This window comes from Panthera pardus, unplaced genomic scaffold (assembly GCF_024362965.1).
Source record: "Panthera pardus isolate Hobbes unplaced genomic scaffold, ASM2436296v1 HiC_scaffold_21, whole genome shotgun sequence".
NCBI classification, from domain to species: domain Eukaryota; kingdom Metazoa; phylum Chordata; class Mammalia; order Carnivora; family Felidae; genus Panthera; species Panthera pardus.
The window spans coordinates 24,683,623-24,697,671 of NW_026526777.1; the positions used below are offsets into that span (position 1 = coordinate 24,683,623).

A 14,049-nucleotide genomic window follows, 5' to 3' on the forward strand; every position below is an offset into this window, starting at 1 on the left:
CACACGAGCGCGCCTTTAAAGGGACCGCAGCCTGCAGGGCGGGGCGGAGGCGGGGAGACTCGCGCGAGGCAGGAAGGACGCCCCAGGGATCCGCCGACCCGCCGAGCGGCTGGGGGCGCGGGAGCGAGCGCGGACTTAGGCGCGTCTTCGGGAAGCGGACGGGACCGCTGGGGCAGCTAAGAGGCGTTGCTGGGCGGGCCGTCTGCCCTCAGCCCTGCCTCCTTCCCTCTCCCATCACGGCCCCCCAAACCAGATACCCCCCATAACCGCACCCCAACACGCCCCGGTGAGGGAGCAGGCGGTCAGGAAGGGCTTGGGAACTAGCTGCGGGTGGGTCTGTGAATAGGTCCCGAGGCCGGTGTCCGCGCGCCACCCTCCGGCTTTTCCCGCCCACGGGAGAGCGTGCGCCTCGGCTCCCCTCGCCTCACCCCCCCGCCACCCGGGGCCACCCTGCCCCGCGTGGGTCGGGAATGCCCCGTCGGCGCTCGCGCTCCCGCAGCGGCTCCGAGTCCGGTGACGCCGAGACACGCGCGGCTGCAGACGCTTCCGATGCTGACCGCGGGAAGCCGCCTACTCGGCGGCCGAAGCTGTCCGCGTGCGACTTTCACTCTCGCTGGATTTCCCCTCCGTCGGCAGCCCTGCCTGGTAGGATATTCCTTTCCCGGAAGACTGGGGTTATGATCCGGGGCCCTGGATCGCCCGGACTTGGGAGAGCTTATCTTCCTAAGGCAAAACCTCCTCCTCCCACAGCTGCTCTAGCAACTCCTGTGGAAACATCAGCCCCTCCAAAAGCCCTACTTCGTATTAGTGATGGACGGCTCACTTGTGGGACCCAGAGAGTCCTTTTGTGCTGGCGCCAGACCAGGCTTCATAACCTCCTCTGTCCCTTCCATTTGAACGCTCCGATTTCACCGTCTTCAAAGTCTTAATACTTTTTGAGCAAGGGCCCGGCAGTTTTCTTTTTACACTAGGTCACACAAATTACGTATCCTGTCCTGATCGTCTCTCGCGGGCGGGAACAGGACTGCTGGATCTTTGAACCCGCCAGCTGCACGACCCCGGGCCCTCTCCAGACTCTGTACTTTTGTCTATTTATTTATTTATTTATTTATTACCCGTAAATTAGTCTGGGAGTGGGAAGACAGGTAAATGCTTTTGCGATCCACGGCTCTGATGCGGTGACCACTGCCTGTCCTTTTAAAACTTGGGGTTCAGTTTGGTTGATTTAGCAGAGGTCACCAGCAACCGACTTTGCAAATAGTCTAAATTCCTAAAGACCTCAGACTTGTTCTTCCCAAGCCAGAGATGGGACTCCCCCTAGTGTCTGATAGGGGAATCTTCACTTTTGCTTTTAGTTTCCCTTTGAAGGTAATTTTTAGGTAATTCCTACGATTTCAGGAGTCTAGCAGCCAGGGAATTCCCAGCCTGCCTTGACCATGGCAGGAGAGAGGAGAGAGAGGAGAGGAGAGAATGTGCACCATCCGCTCCCCTCTCCCACCTCTCCTCTCCCCTGTCTGAACCTTGCTTTCTCTACCTTCAGTGCTTTTCAAACTTTGGTGTGCATCACAATTACTTGGAGGGCTTGTTAAATCACAGATTACTGGGCTCCACCCCCAGAGTTTCTGATCAGTATGAGTTTAGGGCTGAGGTCTGAGATTTTGCCTTTTTTAATTTTAATTATTTAAAAAAAATTTTTTTTTAATGTTTATTATTGAGAGACAGAGAGACACAGAGCATGAGCAGGGGAGGGGCAGAGAGAGAGGGAGACACAGAATCCGAAGCAGGCTCCAGGCTCTAAATTGTCAGCACAGAGCCTGATGCGGGGCTCGAACTCACAAACTGCGAGATCATGACCTGAGCCGAAGTCGGTCGCTTAACCAACTGAGCCACCCAGGCACCCCGAATTTTAATTATTTTTTGAGAGAGAGAGAGAGAGCGTGTGTGCAGGGAAGGGAGAGAGAGAATCCCAAGCAGATTCCACACTGTCAGTGCAGAGCCCGATGCAGGGCTTGAACTGTGAGATCATGACCTGAGCCAGAACCAAGAGTTGGACACTCAACTGACAGGGCCACCCAGGCGCCCTGAGATTTTGCATTTTTAACAAATCCCTAGGTGGTGTAGCTGCCGGTGGTCCAAGGACTCCACTACTCTAGATCCAACGTGCTGATAAGGTGGGCTTCTCTGTTCTTTTCCCCACAGGGCAGGTGAACTTCAGTGGACACAACTGAGGAAAAACTCCATAGGCGGGGGCGGCAGGAGGGCTATCCCTGAATGCTTTCTGCTGAATATTTGCAAACAAAAGTACAATTTGCCTTTTTGGTCTCTTTCTCCCCCTTCTCCCACTTTTTCTGCAAATAGTTTTCTCAGAGTTGTTGCAGAAACCTGTATTGCACGTAAATATCTGCTCATATCCACCCTTTGTTATCCATCCATCTCCACGGACTTGAGAGTTGTTGAAGGAGATCACTGTCTCCCAGGAGGCAGTGAGCTGGGTGAGGTCCAGGGCGTGCACCCAGCTTGAGCGCTGGTTGACAGCTTGCTGTGGCAAGAAGGGACCTGGTAATGAGTACATCGTTTGGAAGGCCAGTTCTGAAATGCCGCTTGTGAAATAATTGCCAACAGTCACCATCTCTGCCCTCCATTGCACTCCCCACCCCCTTTCCAGGCATGGGTTTGGGCAGCCCATCCCAGATCCCCTGGATGGAGAGGCTCATGGGATGGGTGTCTAGAATCACCGGACATAAACCCCTTCCCAGTTGCCTTAGCTGCGCGGAAAAATGATCTGGGCTTCCTTTCCTGATGCAGCTCTGATTTGGAAGAATGGTGGTGACTGCTCTCAGCCCTGAATGGGGGAGGTGGTTGTGCAGGGCCAGAGCCCGGCATTTGGCTTCTGGGATGGGAACGGAGATGAAAACGGAGATAACATAACCTCATGTAATCAACCCAAAAAGTTTATCAAGTTTATCTTAAGGTTCATCTCCCTGAGCCAAGAATTGAGGCTGGGAGAAGTAGTTGCCTCCCCAGAGCCCCAGCTGGAGGCTCCCTGGCTGGGACTCGCCTCCTCTGATGCCATCTTGCCCAGCCCAGCCCGTCCCACAACTCCTTGTCTCTCTCTCTCTCTGTCTCTCTCACAAGTCAGTCCTCCTTCCCCAGGGAGGAAGTACTAAATAAACTCTAGTCTCATTGTAGGGTCAGGACCATGACCGGTATACTGTAGTGGCTGATGCTTGAGGTTCAGAACTGTTTGGACCGGTCTTTGGTCATGCCAGCTACCCGGGTAGGACCACAGCATCTGCTGAGACACCTCCCCTGGGAGTTTTTCCCATGTTAGCAGATCCTCTTGTCTCAGAGCCATTGACTTTTTTCTGTTTGTGACTCACCCCCAGAAGAGTAGGTGTGCTGTTTTTATTTTTGACCAAGGGGAAGGATCCTGACAGCTCAAGTGTGTGGTCAGTGTGTGAAGTCACTGTGGAGGTGGTCAGAGAGTGTGCTGGCTCCCCCATTGGGTGAATTGCTTCAGGGCTGTCCTCCCAACCCTCTACCAAGTTTCTTAGTAGGAAGGAGAGGGGAAGAACAGGATGGGTCCTGACTTTCTGAAGGGGAAGTTTTTGGTTTTGTTTGGCTTTGAAGCATTTGAAGTCGCTGAAATCCCCGAAGCATTGAGGGGATCTCCCAGTGATTCTGACAGTACAACTGTTTGCACAGCCTCGCCGGACCAGTCAGGACAGGTTAGGTTATGCTGCAGTAATAAACATCCTGCAAATCTCAGTGCCTTTAAACCAGAAGCTTCTCTCTCATATTACATGCCTTTTGCTGGTTGGCATGGAGATCCTGTTCTTCAAAGCCACTCGGGGACCCAGGCTGATGGATCCCAGCCACCACATCTGATGTTGCCAGTCACCATGCCAGAGGGAAACCAAGAGAGCCTGGAAGTTCCTACATATCCAGACCATCCTACACAGTGGGAGCAGGAGGTGCAATCCTATCATGTGCTTAGAATTGGGAGGGGGCACCTGGGTGGCTCAGTCAGTTGGGCATCAACTCTTGATTTCGGCTCAGGTCATTATCTCAGTGTTGTGGGATCAAGCTTGGCACTGAGCATGGAGCCTGCTTAAGACCCCCCCGCCTCTCCTTCTGCCCCTCTCCCCTGCTTGCACTCTCTTCCTCTCTCTAAAATTAAAAAAATATATATATTTTTAATGAAATGAACTCAATTGTCAGCTACCAACTCATTTCTTAACAACCTTTAAGCCATGGTCCCTGCACCCAGGGAGGAGAGACAAAGAACTACCTGGCCCAGGGAGAATAGAAGGCACCCAGTGACCTGCTGGGCAGGATAGATGTGAGAGTGGTGTTGGGAACTCTATTTAAGACTCATGAACTCCTCCAAAGTTGATGGTCACTGGGGTGGATTTCTTGCCTCCATGGCCAGGGCTGAAGGCTAGGAGGATGTCTTCCCCACTTCAGGAGGATGGGCTTTCTTTGTGTCACCAACCCCCAGTGCTCCCACAGGGATCATCTGGGTCCTTGACAGTACTTGGGACAAGAGGGCAAACCGGGGTTCAAACGTGAGCAAGGATCTGAGGGCTCCTGGAAAGGTGTCACCCTGTAGGGTGGGGTGGTGGGTGGGGCTTGTTTGCCAACAGTTTAGTGATGCCTCCTCGGTCTGCATCTCAATTATGGGATTTTTCCACCCAAGTCGCTCCACCAGGCTTATGATAAGACTGGTGTGTGTGTGTGTGTGTGTGTGTGTGTGTGTGTGTGTATGTTTCTTCTTTCTGTGTTGGAAAAACTCAGATATTCCAGGCAGATCTGTCTGCAGCTTCTCCCCCTCAGCCAGAGAGGAGGCTCCAAGCCACAGCCACTTATATTCCAGCACGAAGTCAGCTCTGGGCCCATTGCTGTGGCAGGAAGCCAGGGACAAAGATTGTGACAGACCAGCACAAGCACAGTGGCCGGGATGGTCTTCCCGGCTCTTCCTGCTCCCACCCAACCCACCACATATGCGCACACACACACACACATGCGCACACACACACACACACACATGCACACACACACACAATTGTCTCTTCTGGGTCTCGGTCCTCTCATTTCTGTTCCCCCTCCGCCCTCCTTCTCCATTACCCTTTGCCTGTCCATCTCTTTATCACTCCCTTCCTCTCTCTCCTGCCTCCCACCCTCTCTCCTGTCCTTACTCCCATCTCTTGTCTCCCCCACACACCCCCGTCTCTCTACAGAGGGCGCTGGGAAAGGGCCCAGCTGCTTGAAGTAACTGCTGTTACTCAGAGCTTCCAAGGGAAATAGTCTGAAGCTCCTTCAGGCCATCCTGGCCCATTCCTTACCGCCTCCCGTTGGCATCACTTGGCTAAGAATTCTCTGTGAGATGAAAGGAAAAGAAGCCAGGATTCCACCTTTTACAAAACCACTGAAGCAGCCTGGAAGTGACTCCCAAATGACTGTAGCAGAGGCTCCCCCTGCTGAAGCGAGATAGGCCCGAGAAAGCAAACGGTGGGTGCAGTGGGAGAGTGGCCAGGTCCTTGTGGAGATCTGTCCTGTCCCCTAGCCTAACCTCCCTGACCTCAGCTGTCAGGGTGGGGGGGCAGTGCTTGGTCAGGCGTATACTGCCCACTGCCCATTGGCCTGTGCTGGGGCGTTCACATGTCCTCTGCAGGTCGTTTGCAAACTCTGCCTCAGTGTTCTCAAACTTTAGCTTAAGAATCACCAGGAAAGGGGCACCTGCGTGGCTCAGTTGGTTAAGCATCCGACTTCAGCTCAGGTCATGATCTCATGATCCGTGAGTTTGAGCCCCACCTGGGGCTTTGTGCTGACAGCTCAGAGCCTGGAGCCTGCTTCCGATTCTGTGTCTCCCTCTCTCTCTGCCCCTCCCCTGCTCATGATCTCTCAAAAATAAATAAAAACATTTTTAAAAAATTAAAAAAAAAAAAAAGAATCGCCAGGGAAGCTCATCCACATTGCAGTTCCTGGGCTACACCCTTACTGATTGGAATCATGTGGGCGGGGTCCCAGAATCTGTTTTGAACCCGGACACCAGCCTATAAAGAGGAAATTGAGCAGATTCTGAAACACCGAGACTACAGGCCTGTAGCTCTGGGCACTGAAAGAGGCACCAGGCCCTCCAGAGTGGGCTGCACTAACCGCATGGGGAGCCCAGATGTGCCCCCACATCCTCCTAGTTAGGCCCACTTTTAACATGGACCAGCCTATTTTAAGAGGATGCTCGCCATAAATCTAAATGCCATGTGGATTCTTTCCAGATATTTGTGACCGAACTGAGCCACTGACTGAACTTATCTGACACAAGAGCTTCTATTTCTTTTTTTCTTAAGTCTATTTATTTATTTTGAGAGAGAGAGAGAAAGAGAGAGAGAGAGAATGTGAGTGCACACACAAGCGGGGAAGGGGCAGAGAGAAGGAAAGACAGAATCCCAAGCAGGCTCCACGCCATCGGGACAGACCCTGATGTGGGGCTTGAACTCACGAACCATCAGATCATGACCTGAGCAGAGATCCACAAGTCAGATGCTTCGCTGACTAAGCCACCCAGGCGCCCCAAGAGCATCTGTTTCTTGATCTACCCTGCACAGGATCCTCACAGCCAAGGGAGGGGCAGGGGGTGTGCAGAGAATTAACGTGTTTCAGGCACTTTGTGGAAATATCTGATCTATTCCTACCTGTAACTTTGAAAGATGTCATCACCACTTTACAAATGAGACCGAGGCACGGTGTTTCAATACACCCTCCACAGCGACACCAAAGAGTCATATCTTTAAAATACCAGTTGGCCTTGGCTTTAAACCTGTTTCTATGCTTCCCTGAGGTAAAGCTCAAATTCCCTAGTGTGGCCTACAGGACCTTTTGGGTCTGGCTGCCCTCTTTCCTCAACACTGACTTCCCACTTCAGCTTACTCCACAGTGACACACATTCTTACAGTTCTTTCCATGCCGTGGCTGTGCTCTTCCCACTGCCGGGGACGCCTGTCATGCCTTCTTTGCTAGGTAACTCCACTCACCTGCCAAGACCTCACCGGAGTCCACTGCCGCCCGAGTCCTTCCCTGACCTAACCGCGGTCCCCTGTGATGACGGTGACGTAATGCCACACTTGAGCTGTGTGTTCCTACTCTCCTCATGACACTGAGATGCCTCCCCCATCAAGGTGAACTCCTCCGGGAGCAGGTGAGGCATCGTAGTCACCTGTGTGGTTTTGGTACCCATAACCGGGCCTGGCACAGTACGGGTGTTCGGTTCATGCCTGAGGAACCGAGTGGGCTCATTTTAAGTGTCGTGTTAGGAATCACTACAGAGGACAGAAGGAGTTTAAGAGGTCTTCAGACACCTGAGGATCTTACAACGTTCTGAATCTGGGCCTTGGTCCAGTTCCTCGCACAGAATCAGAAGCTCTGCAGGAGTTTAAATCGGGGGAGGCGTCCACGTCCCAGCACAGGAACAGACTGGAGCCTTTGAGCATGTCCTCTGCTGGGCTCTGCTCATGAGATCACAGATCCTGGATCATATCATGTCTCAAAAATCCACACTTGGCTTTCAGGGATCCCCTGGCTCTTCTGCTGAGCTCCACCAAGCATATGTGATCCAGAGGCAGCCACAGCTGCCAGGGAAAATCCATGCTGGGACTTCCCTACAAGGCCATTGATGAGCCAGAAGTGTCAGCCTGAACTTCACGCAGGCAGAGCAGACCAGGCGTGCCCAGGGCCCAGGGCCGTGGAGAGGCAGCAGCTGGTTCCAGGGGCCCCAGACTCTGAGCCCATTGGGTATAGATGACCCCATGGACGCCACCCCCCCAAATGGCATACGTGAAGCCACTTAGGCCCGATGCAAGCAGCCCCTCGGTGCCCCTCCCCTGGGTCTTTAGAGGGTGCTGGTCTTTTCCATAGAGAAGCAGCATGGACGGTATCAGAATGCAGGACCCAGGTCTCCTCACTTCTGCCCTGCTGGGTCATTAGGCAGGGTAGCCTCTGAGGACATGGAGGTTTCGTGAAGACGGGCAGGAAAGATTTCTGGGGTGATCTAGAGTCAAGCATAGTGTTGTTTTCATGCTTCATGCACAAATGGAGCGTCCCACGCATCTCCCTCCCCTCATGGAGCTATTTGACTGCGTTCTCCCCCACCCCCTAGGCTAGGTGGGTAGCTGAGTTCTGCTTAAGGGAAGGCTGGATGTAGTGCGGGGAAAGACTGCGTTTGTACAAGTCTGAGTGCCCAGGCACCGTTCTAGCTTCTAGGCAAAATGAGGGAATACTCAAAATGGTCCACAGCAGTGCTTAAGCTCGATATTTAGGACACAGCCTAGGTTTTGAACAGTGGTGGGGAATGGGGGTGGGGGAGGAGTAGGCCCTTAGATGGTAGATTTGAGTTGGTGGGGGAGAGAGATCTCCTTTCTCCCCAAGTCCCAGGCCCCCTATAAGTCCCCCCCAAATGACTGGGGGCAGGAGAAGGAACGGGCAGGCAAGCTCTCCCAGCAGGATGCCATCTTCCTCGGACTTTTCCCTGAAATTAGGACCCATTTAGGGGAAAGGCAGGGATCAGGAAGTGACCAGTCCCGCCTCTGTTTCCCAGTCCTTGTCCTCACAGATTCCCACCCACCGCCTGCTGGGATGTCAAGCACACACACAGCCAAGAGCCTTCCCTTGCCTCACAGACACAGCCCAGCGAGAGCCACTCAGAAGTAGAGAAAAAGAAGGCCATGCCACATTTATTCCACTTCTTCAAGGTGCAGGCCTCTTATCTCCTTTGGGCACTGGGCTTACGGGCCTGTGCTCACTGTTGACAGTGGCTGGCTGCGTCTCCCAGAGCCCGGCAGTGCCTCGGGCAGAATGAGGAGGGCAAGGGTCCCCAGGGACCTAGCACCTGGCCTTGACCACCCATTCTCTCAACTCTGCCAAGCTCTGCCAGACCAAGAGTAGAGGCAAAATCAGGCTCTGGAATGCCTGGGGCTGAGGGTGGGGAGCCCCAGAAATCGTAGGAGAGGGGAGGGTTGTATGTTCCCTGGGGAACCCCTCAAGAGGAAGGAAGACTGAAATTAGGTCGCTTGACCTAGCATCCTAGGGGAACCCCTGGAGGCCTCCTCTTCTGTTCCCTGAGAAGTGAAGCCCCGTAAACCAGAAGAGGTGGGTGGGCAGATCGATGGGAGTGATCTGAGTCTCTTCTCCCCCCAGGCGGCCTGCCAGCTTTAGCCACACAGGCCCGGGAGACGGAGGAGCCGTACCTGAGCCTGTGTGAGAGAGACACAAAGTTCAGCCCAGGCAGTGGGGCCTGACGGAGATGGCCTGGCACCCCAGGTCCTACTGTGCTGCTTCCGGCAGAGAGGCAGTGGAAGGTAATGCTGGTGACATCTCCCAGCTGTTGGCCGGGAGAGAGGTAGGCTGATGAGATGGGACCAGACATCATCCTGTGTTAGGTCCCGCACTGCAGGCAGGAGAGCGGGCTTTGAATGATTCTAATGCTTCAGGATGTCGTGCCCCCATGGAGCTCGGACCTCAGGAGTCAGGGGCCGACGGGGGCCTACTTAACCTGTAAGGAAAGCTACCAGTTAGCTTCCCCCGCCTAGGCAGAGAAGCCTGCAGCCCGTAACCCAGGACCCAACACACTCAACTTTCAGGAACACCCAGCCAATTTATCCTGAGCTGTCCCCTCGTCGTGTCTTTGACCCCCGACTCTGGTCCTCATCCCTGACTACACTTTAGAATCACCTGGGGAGTTTATAAAATCCCCAACCTCCTGCGGCACCAGAGTCTCTGGAGGCAAGACCTGGGAGCCACTCTCTTCAAAGCTCCCCTGGTGAATCCAGTGTGGCCAAAGGTCAGGAGCAGCTGAGGTGGGGAGAGGAATTCAAGTTGTTTCTGTAGGCTCTTTGGCTACAGCTCTGAATAAGGAAGTGAAAATTCACTAAAGTTTTGAGCTATCTGTAAATAAACTCCATATCACAGCAAGAAAAATTTATGTCAGCACTAAAATTGGAACTTCCTGCCCACGAGGGCCGCTTGGGAAAGAATTCCGCCCCCCCCCCCCCCTCCTTGCAGGGGTTTAAGAGGATGGATTCTCCCCTTGCTGGGATGGGTCAGGGAGGAGCTCCCTCCTCAGCCCAAGGACCCTGAAAGTCAGGAAAAGCGTAAGTTCTGCTCCTGGCTCCCCAGCTCCCAATACTTGCCATTTAGTGAGCCCTTTTCTCTGTGCCCCTCCTCCCCAGCACATGGTGTCTCTCATCCTGCTTAGTCCAACATCAGGGAGGGGCACCATTCATTCCTATTTCACAGGGGAGGGAACCGAAGCTGAAAGCAGGACAAATCTCCCGGGTTCATGCCCTTTGTACAGAGCAGCCAGGAGTCAGGTCCTGTTGGAATTTCTGCAGATTCTTTCCACTGCGCCCCAGGTTGTCCCGTGGGGAAGCAACAGACTAGGCTGATGGGAAGGGTGTGGGGTGTGCGCGCACATGCACAAGTGTGTATGTATGTAAACAGGCACTCTGACCTTCAGGGCAAGGACCATCCTCGATGCCGAGATTAGGTCCCCCCTTCTCCTTGGTATTAAAAATGTGCTTTATACAAGCAGGACTACTAGACGGCAGGGCTTTTTCCCTTTCAAATGCGCTTACTTGGATATGTGAGAAGTTGGTCAGTCTGTTATTCTCCAGCTCTCTTTTGTGAATGTCACTGGTGCAAAAAATCCAAAAGTCTGAGCCCTGCTGCACCCCCTGTGGTACACCTTGCCCCCCACCCTGGGGAGGGGACCCTAACAGGAGGTGATCCAGAGTCTCTGAGGCTGGGCCCGCAGCCTGGCGGCCCTGGGAACATGTGCACAAAGACGGAGCCCAACAGGGCGGGAGAAAGGCCTCGGGCAGTTAACCCACGTTCTGTACTGCGGTTTCCTGGTGTGGGACATGGACAGCAGGACTCTATGGACGGTTGCGGAGGTTGAAGGGCTCGGTCTGGGGAAGGCATCAGGCAGAGTCCACATTATCAGGGAGCAGGATGTGGCCACAAACCCACGTGCCTCTGAGTCCTCCTGTCTGACTTTATTGAGGCTCACGTCCTCAAGACTCTAGTGAAAGCCTACACCTCACAAAGATGGCGACCCACCTAAGGACAAGGCCAAAGCTCTGATGTGACTGGAAAAGGGACACCTGTCATCAAACCTGCATGGGCAGGCACAGGGACCCAAGGGTGGCTTGAGGAGCCGCCCGTCCCCACACACAGTGGGAGCTCCTTACCCTTCAATGATGCGGTTGTTGTCCTGAAGGTCGAAGGCCAGCAGCTTCACCTCCTCGCAGAGCTCCTGCATGCTGTCCAAGGCAGAGGGCAGAGAGGCGGCTGTGGCTGAGGCCCAGCTGCCCGCCTGACCCCTTCCCCAGGAAGCCCGCCACCCAGACTCTCTTGATTCCTGCCTCCCAGGCCTGAGGCAGAACCCTTCGGGCTCTCACCTCTGCACCCTCCCCCTCCCCCACTATTCCCTTCCACACACACTTCCCCTCTTCTCTCCAGCACTTACTGCAGAACCAGGTCTGTCAGTGCAGGGCTGGGGTGGGGAGCTGTGGGGGGTGCTGAGACCTGAGCCCCCATTGTTCTGTCCTGAAGGAGCTGGTGAGATAACTGGTCAAGGATCTGAAGGGAAAGCCACACTTTAGTCAGGAGGGGGGGCCAGCAGGTGTGTTTCTTTGTAAGGGAAGTGTGAGTAAGGGTAAGAAAAGGGTGACAAAATGGCTCTCAGCCTGCATCCCTGGGGCACCCAGAATGCCCAAGCCTTTCCCACAAGCTCCTGCTTCCCACCCTGGGAGCATGGCTGACACAGCCACCCTCCCTCGACTGTGCTTGGATTTAACGGTCCAGACTGTCCAGTTCTCCTCTGGGTCCAGCCCACAACGCCATGGCCCAGCCCAAGCCAGGAGCTCCAGAGAAGGGGCAGGACAGCCCAGCCAGCCTCTGAAGGGATGAGGCTGGCTACAGGTGCCACAGGCTGGGGACCAGAGAAGCAGCCTTCCCAGAGCTGCCTGTGTGGGGGTCTCTTCCCCGAGAGCAGACTAAAAGACCACAGAGAGTTCACGTGGCCTCTCTCAGGAGTAGCTTGGACACTTCCCGGCTCCACGGGGCCCGAGGAAGATGTCCCAGAGTTCTGGAAGCTGTCTGTGCAGTGACCTTCAGTCTCAGATCACCAGGAAGTGCCTTCCCTTCCCTCTGTCCCCACCTCAGGGCACATTTGTATGTTAGAGACCTCCGACCCCACAAAGTGCTTGGGCTTGGTTGAAGGCAGCCCTGCCCAAAGGCAGGGGAATGGCCCCGTGGCCCCAGGGTGCCGGATTGACCTGGCTTCCTCTCGGCAGCCCCGGTGCCCCCTGAAGATCTCGCACCTTGCTGAGGCTCTCCTGGGCTCCCTGGGCTTCTGTGTTAAAGGCAGCCACAGAACAGCTGACCATACGCAAGCGGATCCTGGTCTCGTGCGCCTCCCTGGAGAGAGCAGGTAAGAAATCAGAGCTGGGTTTGCGCGTTCTGACAGGGGCCCATCCAGCCGCCCTTCGGGTCGCCACGCAGACACGGGGAGAGGCTTTCCAGACAGCGGAGGATGGAGATGATGGGTCCTGGCATCTGCCCCCCTCACTGCCTCTTGCCGGGTGCGCCCTCACCTCTCACGGAGGGCACTTCTGACTGAGACTGTTGAGGGTCCGAGCAGAACCACGGCGGGAGTGCACAACCACATGTGGCTGGGCCCACCACACATGCCAGTGAGGACGAGCTCGGGGCCAGGTCAGGCTCCAGACAGACAGAGGAAGCCCACCCCAGGGCACTTACTACGGGAACGGCCCCATTTCCAGAGCAAATCAAGGTCAGGACTCTTACGAATTCTCTTTTTCTCTAAGTGGAGGGAGTGGGCAGGACCATTTTCCCCACTGCATAAAAAGGAAACCAACCCAAGGACAGATAAACCAGTGGTTGATTCTCACCCCTGCCTACACATTAGAATTACCTGGAGGCGCTTTTAAAGTGCTGACTTGCAAGCCTGACCTCAGACCAATTAAATCAGAATTTGGGGTGGGGTGGGGTGGGGGGGTGGAGGAGGAGCTGTGTTCTAATGTGAGGATGGGTGTCAGCCCCATAACAAGCCCACAGGTCATACGGGCCTGGGAACCTGCCCTCTCTTCTCAGGAGGGGCCGGTATTCCCACAGGCAGGGGAAGGAGGGAGGGACTCATCGGAGAAGGGAAAACCCAGAACTCCTACAGGGGGCCGTCTGAGAGGGTTCTATTTAAGGGCCGCATCCCACTTCTCCCCAGAGAGGGGGCTTCCCAACACAACCACCTGGAAACATGGAAAGAAGCCAGAGTTTCCAGGCAGTCATACCCACAGACTAGTCTTTGCTACTTACTAGCTGTGTGGTATTGAGAATGAGACCTGTGCCCTGAGCCTCAGTTTCCTCATCTGTGAAGTGGGGTGAGCGTGTGTACTGCGTAGGTAGATGTTGTGGGATTAAATAAGCTAACGTACAGAAATCTCCCAGGTGCACAAAAAAAACCCTCATGTTCTGGTCTTTGTGCCTTTACTCCCACCTCCCCTCAGTTAGGGCTCTGCAAGCCCGAAGGGCCAGGCTCAGAAGGGCCCTGGGGGTCCACGAGCTCAGCTCAGTGGGGAGGGTCCGACTGTTACCTCATCCACTTGCCGTGCGTGACTAGAGATGTCTGGTACTTCTGCACGCACTTCTCCTGGAATACCTGCAGGAGCCTTTTGGCTAAATGACCGAAATTCACCCTGAAAAGACAGAGAGACCCCCAGGCACAGAGATAAGCAACGAGAGCCACCCGTGCACAAGGGCAGCATCCCTCAGTGTCCACCGCCTCAAGGCCCACGGCAGGGCTGCCTGTCCCAACAAGCAGGAAATGATGCTTGCACACACGGACTGTGGAGATCGGAGTGGCTGGAACACACGACCCAGCAACAGAGAGATGTGGGGGAAGGACAAGGGGGCCTCAGAGAACACACATGCTCACAGGCTCAGTCCTCACAGGGGAGACGAGATGGTTCTGCAGAG

The 14,049-nt window shown here is 54.7% G+C and overlaps 1 protein-coding gene across 6 annotated transcripts in view; it reads right to left on the reverse strand.

The window, feature by feature from the left end:
• Positions 1-7,334: 7,334 nt before the first annotated feature.
• IKBKE (inhibitor of nuclear factor kappa B kinase subunit epsilon) overlaps positions 7,335-14,049 on the reverse strand; it is a 29,039-nt gene continuing 22,324 nt past the window's right edge. For 4 of the 6 annotated variants that reach the window (XM_019433914.2, XM_019433933.2, XM_019433923.2 and 1 more), the window contains 5 exons: positions 13,668-13,769; positions 12,378-12,474; positions 11,522-11,634; positions 11,244-11,315; positions 8,704-9,547 (listed from right to left, as the gene is read on the reverse strand). In XM_019433914.2, the coding sequence (XP_019289459.2) occupies positions 9,514-9,547; positions 11,244-11,315; positions 11,522-11,634; positions 12,378-12,474; positions 13,668-13,769 (418 nt within the window). In that variant the 3' untranslated portion in view covers positions 8,704-9,513. Of the gene's footprint in view, positions 8,048-8,703; positions 9,548-11,243; positions 11,316-11,521; positions 11,635-12,377; positions 12,475-13,663; positions 13,770-14,049 lie in introns of those variants that run through there. The other 2 variants (XR_002076064.2, XM_019433968.2) reach the window with 2 other exon arrangements.